The sequence below is a fragment of the Octopus bimaculoides genome, chromosome 4 (genome assembly GCF_001194135.2).
Source record: "Octopus bimaculoides isolate UCB-OBI-ISO-001 chromosome 4, ASM119413v2, whole genome shotgun sequence".
NCBI classification, from domain to species: Eukaryota; Metazoa; Mollusca; class Cephalopoda; order Octopoda; family Octopodidae; genus Octopus; species Octopus bimaculoides.
The window spans coordinates 1,303,544-1,311,340 of NC_068984.1; the positions used below are offsets into that span (position 1 = coordinate 1,303,544).

General features: G+C 36.8%; 1 protein-coding gene across 4 annotated transcripts in view; it reads right to left on the minus strand.

Annotated features, from left to right (window-relative positions):
- Positions 1 to 7,797, minus strand: part of LOC106869038 (sorting nexin-14) — a 147,039-nt gene that overhangs the window by 95,933 nt on the left and 43,309 nt on the right. For 2 of the 4 annotated variants that reach the window (XM_052966846.1, XM_052966844.1), the window contains exon 18: positions 5,305 to 5,364. The exons of the other annotated variants lie outside the window; for them this stretch is intronic. In XM_052966846.1, the coding sequence (XP_052822806.1) occupies positions 5,305 to 5,364 (60 nt within the window). The remainder of the gene's footprint in view (positions 1 to 5,304; positions 5,365 to 7,797) is intronic. 4 annotated transcript variants of the gene reach the window in all.

The window sequence follows — 7,797 nt, forward strand, 5'->3', positions numbered from 1 at the left end:
TATATATATATATGCAGAGGTATGTGTGTATGGTTAAGGTGGCATCTCACCTTGCAGCTACACATGGCTTCAGGTCCAATATGACAGAGTGTGGCACCTTAGACAAGAGTCTCTTTCTTGGATTTGAAAGAAAGAAACAGCAAAAGCCTGTCATACATGTAACTGTCATAAGTAACTTCTATGCTGTAGTAGAGGCAACATGTTCTTTGTCTATCTCTTTAACTTCTTGGAGATTTTAGGTATTATTATACTAAAGTGTCCATCTGTTCTAATTTAATTAAATTCTATGTCTTTGTGCTGCTGAGGATTGCTCTGCATTTTAAATCGATGTAATGATTACATCGTTCAATTAAATGGACTTGCATGAAACGATCGTACAGAATTACCTCTGGATATCCTTGTTGCTTATTTTGATACTAATCACCTCACTTTGAAATTGTATGGATAATACCGTACTTAATTCTGGTGCCTCAACTTAAGTACCATATTCACCCGAATCTAAATTTTTGCTGAACTCATCTACCAAACCCTAAGTATATATAAATATATTGAATTTGATTAGAGGTTATGTTAACCTCATGAAAGGATGGTTTCATCCAAGGAAATACTGGTTCAATACCTAATATTTTGAGGGAATTAATCTCCTTAAAATAAAAGGTATAAAAACATATAGTTTATAAAAGAAGAAAAAGAAAATGGAGATTGAGAAGTTGATAATTGCTTATTATTAATAGCAAATTAATCATCATCCCTTACAGCTGTTTCAATTAATACTCAGTAAATATTAAATTTATATTCAGTCTGCTAAAATGAGTCCATAAACACATATAAAACATCCAAGGGTATATATTTTTTCCCTCTGAATATATTATGTTCAGGTCATATAAATTTAATATTTATTTAATATTTACTGAATGTTAATCAAACCGACAGTAAGGGATGAGGATTAATTTGCTGTTAATAATAAACAATTATTAACTTCCCAATCTCCATTGTCTTTATATATATATATATATAAAAATATATATATATATACATACATACACACACACATGTGTATTTTGGGTTTTAAAACATGGAAAAGAGAATTCTGTGTATAAAAACAGAACATATTTTAACAAATGTAATTGCTTCAGGAGTGAGTCAAATATCTAGAATTTCATGGTTTGGTATATACATATATGTGTTCATACTTTAGTAATTATACCAGTAAATAAATTGTAGAATTCATGGCTGTTTAAAGAGTTGACAAGCATCTATTGAGAATGAAATGCCCTAGATACAAATACAAAACTATAGAACAGATGAATTTGCAAAATGTACAAGTATAAGATCCCAACTACATACAGGTAAGTAGAAAGGTACTAGACATGTATATATATATAAATGGTGAAGACATGATCACCATAAATCATGAGACCATCAAGTAGGAAATGCTGGACTCTGTTGTTTCAGCAAGACACAACTGTACAGTGTAGAAGTGTGGGGAAAATGACCATCACCCTATGGCCACCTGTCTGCAGGGTCAAAACTGAAGCCTTCCAGTAGCACCTTCAACATATTCCACTCACCTCTTTCCCTATCGCCACTGGACTTATGAAGAAACTGTGATGGAGTTTGTTGAACAACCTATACAAGAAATATTGTAGTGCAGAGCCCGTCCCACTCTCTCGTCCTTCAAACTTGTATTGGTCTGGTACAGCAACAGGTGCCACAAGCCCAGTGGTTATCAAGATGCAGGATTTCTATGGAGGGACCTTCTCTTTGATGAGCAACTAAAGAGCTGAAGGGCCGCATCTGTCCTGGGTCTGTTGAGGGAGGGGGGGTCTCTGAGTGACCTTCTTCCATAGCTAATTCTATGGCATGCTAATTAACTCATAGCTGAGATTCTGACAGGTGCTACTGCTCCCAGGTCAGAGGAGACCTGGGAGCAATAGGGGGCTAAGGGGTGGTTCCTCACTCCCCAAAACCCTGGAACTCCAAAACCAGGGCCCCACAACTACTGGATGCAACTTAAAGCCATACACAGGACATCAACAGAGTCACTCAAATACAGGTCACACCTTCTGTGTCTGAGCAAAGAGCAAACTGGATTTATCAGACCAGTATTTCCATTTCGGTTCTGCAATGCTGAAGACTGACATCCGATGCCGTCAGTAATTCCATGCAAAGCAGCAGAAGAGAGGAATTCCCTCACCATGAAACATACGCTGCATTTAATCAGCTCTGGCTTCTACTAACACCTGTGCGCTTACTTCCCTTCAGGTAATTCTCAGGTGTCTTTTAATAAACATGTACAAGAATTTTGTTTAATGACAGAGGGTGTGGGTGTGCATGTAACGTTGTGTGTTCATGCAGGCATGCATTCATGCAACATGTGTGTGTGTGTGTGCGTGTATGTGTGTGCATGTATGTATACAGGTGTGAGTGTGTGTTTCTGTGTGTGCAACATAAGGAAAGTGCTGAAATTAATCCTGTAAGAATAATCATCTTTACAAAGAGGAATCTATCTATAAAAGAGAGCTTTCTAATCGATTTAATAAAAAAATGTTTAAAAAGAAAAAAATAGGTGCTTTGTTATTCTGAAACCATAAAAACAACTGAACCAGAATGAAAGAAATTCATCAAACAAGAAAAAAACATCAAACAGAATAAATATTGAATTAATGAAAATGCTTAAAATTATATTTAATGATGGGAGTTATCATGGAGAATTGTACCTTACAGGACTAAAGAACAACAACAACAACAACAACCAGGTTTTAGGGACTGAACCAACATCTTTTGGGCCCAAATAACATTTTATGAAGCTAAACAACGAAAACTACATCTTTTCGGATGAGAAACTAACAACTACACCTTTGGTGCTTCACCAACAACCACCAGACTCTTTATGAAGCCAAACAACAACAACAAATATACTTTTTCTGGCTAAAGAGCATTTCTTCCTCTTTTTTGGTAATAGGAGGGGGGGAATAAATAACAACAACAACAACAACAAATTTTCTATGGGAAATTTCAAAACAAGCTTCACAGAGCCATACAAGAGTTTAAGAAATATTTAGTTTTATATCAGAGAATGATAGAAGTGAACCTCAAAGACCACGAAAATAAACCTAGAAAAATAACCTACAATGACAGAATAATTATTGTGGTTAAGTTCGTTTCCTAACCACACAGTCTCAGGTTCAGTCCCAATGTATGGTACATTGGTTTTTTTTATGATAGCCCCAGGCCCATCAAAAGCTTGAGCATATAATTTGGCTGAGGGAAACTGAAAGAAGCCCTTCATATATCATTAGCATTTAATATCCATGTCCCAAGCTGACACGGGTTGAACAGTTTGAAATGATCTGATGAGCTACAGGACTGCATCAAGCTCCAATGTCTGCTTTGGCATCGTTTCCATGGCTGGATGTAAAGAATGAGCTGGGTGCTTTTTATGTGGCACCAGCACTAGTGAGGTCACCAAGTAATTCAGAAGACAAAGAAAGGAAAAATCTTCATCAAGTGAATAGGAGAGGCGCCCTTGTGCCAGGAAGTTGAAAGGTCAAAGTATGATGAGCTATACAGGAGAAACATGGTTTCCCTGCAAACTCTCAAGAGACAAGAAGGTGAGTAAAAGAATATGGACAGTGGACTAGGGGGAGTGGGAGGGGCATGTAATTTGATGAGAGGGTGGGAGGAAAGTAACCAATAGTTGGCGATGGGTGTAAGGATGAATGCAGTGATCACACACACACACACACACGTATATATCCATATATTGCTGTTTCCCCAACCTGACATCAAGTGGCAGTCGCAAATGAGTGTCACCATCTTACAAGAAGTATCCTTTGTTTCTAATCTTGCATGAAAACACAGCTGGCCATGAAGGAAATATTAAATCTCTCGGAACTGAGTGAGTTTTAAATAGCAGAAAGGATATCAGGCCAAAGAAAATCCACCTCGGGGATTCAATCCATTCAATCCATGCAAGCATGGAAAAGTGGTCGTTGAAATGACGACGATGGTGATGAAATAATTGATTTGAAGCAAGAGTAAATTAGTTCACTGAAGGCATGTTCATACAGACCAATTAAAACGAACTTCCAAGCTAATTAATTCACCCCAGTGAATTACTACCAGACTAATTAATAACAGAGTCCATCAGACAAATTACTTCACCCATTTTCTCCTTCCCAAAACAATTTCCTACAGCCATTGACCTTCACACATTCAAGCAGAATGTCAATGACTGAAATTCCTCAATGGTAAAGCAGGATATAGAATGGTAGATCGGTGGTCGACGAAGATATGGAATGGGAGATCAATGATAAAACAGGATATGCAACGACAGACTGATGGAAGAACAGGATATGGAATAGGAGATTGATGGTAGAAGAGGATATGGAATGGTAATCTATGGTAGAAAAGGAAACACAATAGTTGATCGATGGTAGAACAAGATATGCAATGCTTAATTGATTGTATAGGAAGATATGGAATGGCAAGATGATAGTAGAATGAGATACACAATGGTAGATCAGTCATGGTAGAATAGGATATGGAATGGGAGATTGATGGTAGAGGAAAATATGGAATGGCCAGTCAATAATAGTAGTAAATGTGGAATGGTAGATTGAAGGTAGAACAGTATACAAAACAATGCCAGGCTGATTGTTGTTGCAGAATATGGAATGGTAAAGCAGTGAAAAAGTTAAATGATAGGCACTTCTGGGATTTGCATTCCTGCAAATTTTGAAATAGCAGCTCACAGTTTCACCTTCAATAAAAGACACGACCCTTCCATCAGAACCAGCAAATATTGAGAACCAAATACAAAGTGTTCATTCTGTGAGTTATAGTTCCACTTGAGTAACCAAATTCTTTAACAGAAACAGAAGCTTTTCTATAGACAGGAATACTTTCAATATATCTTACATAAAGACTCCTTAGATCGTTGGTTCAATGGTTCTATAAAAATGACCAATAATGGCTAAGTACCAATATGGAGCCATTATTTGAACTGACATCTCAATGCCAAGAAGAACGATATAGTAAATTGTTGTTGTTTTTTAATCATAAATATAATAAAGAATAGATAATTAAACCATAATTAACTGTGCAGACAAAAGAAAAACGTAAACAATATTAGTTGGCAAACAAATACAAAACTTTTCAGAGAACTCTAGCCTTGCATGCTGGGATTCCCAAACTGGGTTTAGGTCATGGAAAAGGGTTCAGTGAAAATGCTTAATCTATCAACACAACTATGGAAACAAAATGGCATGGTGCTCGAATGCAAGACTAAGGTGTGGTTACCAAGTTGATCTGGAAATATCTTTTTGTAAAAGTGGCAAAAAGTTGACTTTCTGTTCCAATCTACAAAGATAAGGGTTGAAAAAAATACAACATAAGTGAAACATTTCATAAATCTACAAGTTGATTATGGATATGGAGTTAATATTCTTGGAAATGAATTCAAATAAAAGTGAAAGTTTGCATTGTGAAGTATAATTGGATGTTTTGGATCAAAACAAACATGACTATTTAAAGATTGTCTTATCGATAAAGGTTTAAGGGGGCTTTTATGAATAAAAGAATCATATTCTAAGTAGAGGGTATTTGCCCTCGATTACCAAAATACTGGATGGAAAACATTAACTGTAACCTGGAACTGAAAAAGTTTAACATTATAGTTGACTGTTACAAGACTTATAAGGCTGAAAAAAAGGGGGAAAAAAGGGGGGAATATACAACCATCTGAAAAGTGTCCACAGGAAACAGCAAATGTAAAATTTTGCAATGGCCCGGCTCTTTGTCAGTTACGATGAATGTTTCAATTGATTCAATCAGCAGAATTAGCCTGTTCATGAAATTAATGGGCAAGTGGCTGTGTATTCCACAGACACATATACCCTTAACATAGTTCTCAAGGGGACTCAGCATGACACAATGTGACAAGGCTGGCCCTTTGGAATTCAAAATTTTGCAATAGCAGTATTAATAAGATTGAACTAAAATCTTGGATGACCAGTTAAGGGAATAATGGCTCACTGACTGTCTCTCTGCTGTCTCCTTGGAAATTAGATTAAACCCTCTGTGGCTTAGTATAGGGGCATCAACCTGTGGTGAATGACAGTTGTCAGTTCAATTTTATATTTTAAAAAGAAATATCACTTTTGAAATATACTGTAAAATATATATGTCACCAGCACACATTCAGAATTGGTGCTTGACGAGAGTTTTGAGTAAAATTGATTCTAATTGGTCAAACCAATGCCCCCTCAGACTATATTTTATGTTCTCAACCAATGAAAAAGAATTTTATGAATCCGTCTACTAAAACAGGTTATATATATTTCCCTTCTACTTTGTCTATAGACACTGAACCAAATGGAAGTTCTTATTTTTTACTTCCAAATTTACGTTTTTCAGCTGAATGGATTGTAGAGATATTCTAGAGCAACACTGAAAGATGTGTTGCAGCAGAAAAAGTACAAAATTTCTTTTAAGCATTACTCTTCTCAAGAACTGCATTCATTCATTTAGACAATTTCTATCTCTGTTCTCACCCTAAGGACACTTATTTAATAGAACAGCATGTGTATGTGTGTGTGTGTGTATAAGAATTCGCTACATGGAATTTTTTTCTTGAAGCCTTTCACTATATATATATACAGAAGGATATGCTTAGAAACGATTATCTCCCCCTGGGTAGCAACTCTCTTTAGTTCCCTATCTTTCACATTATATACAACTTCCTGCAACACAACCATATATATATATATATATATATTACATTTATGTATTTGTTTTGCAAGATTCTTGATGTGAACTTGTGTGTTGAAACAGATATTGTTGTATTTGGGGATGGCCATGTTGCCAGTTTAGCCAATGAAAGCAAACACCGAATAAATAGTGTGTGTATGCTTTCATTGGCTAAACTGGCAACATGGCCATCCCCAAATACAACACTATGTATGTATGTGTGTGTACATATATATATATATGTAGTGAAACTAACACCTCGATCGCCATTGTATACAAAGAAGCCATCTTCTCTTGCTGTTATAAATATATAAACAAGCGCGGGCGTAGTGGAAAACATATTTCCCTGTCATCACGTGACTGATTATTATTTGAAGCGGCGACTGCTTCGAACCGTTCCCGCCAGAACGCAAACTGACCAATCGTGGCCCCTAATAAAGTCACGTGATAGAGTATTTTTCTGATGCCTTGGGGAGCCTACCATCAACTATAAATAGACCAAATTATACCCAGCAAATTTGTCTCGGTTCAGATCTCTTAGAGACCTGTTCCGTGTACCACACAGATCAGCAGCAGCAGTTCCAGCGACTACATCAACAGCATCACCAGCTACGACTACCACCGACATCGCCATCAGCAACACGACTATGACTACTAACCAGCATCATCGCCAACCTAGTCAACACGACTTTCTATGTACACCAATAACCAAACTACTGCGGCACATCTCTCTCTCTTCGATTCCGTTTGTGTGATTCATCTTCACCACGAAATAACAGCCAAGAGTTCAGCCTGCGACGAACATCTGTATAACAAGAACCCGGCCCGGCATGGAAGCCACAACATCACAACTAGTGATCGCTCTGCCACATACACGCCTCAACTTCTTTCATATACAGACTCTTCCTATTGTGTACTCTAAGAACTGGTATAAATGCTCACACGTGTTACTGACTCTTTTTATCTGCTGTAATATCACGCATACACATACATGTATCACTTACACACTCTTTTCTTTATACGACGGCCTGTCTTTTATTATGT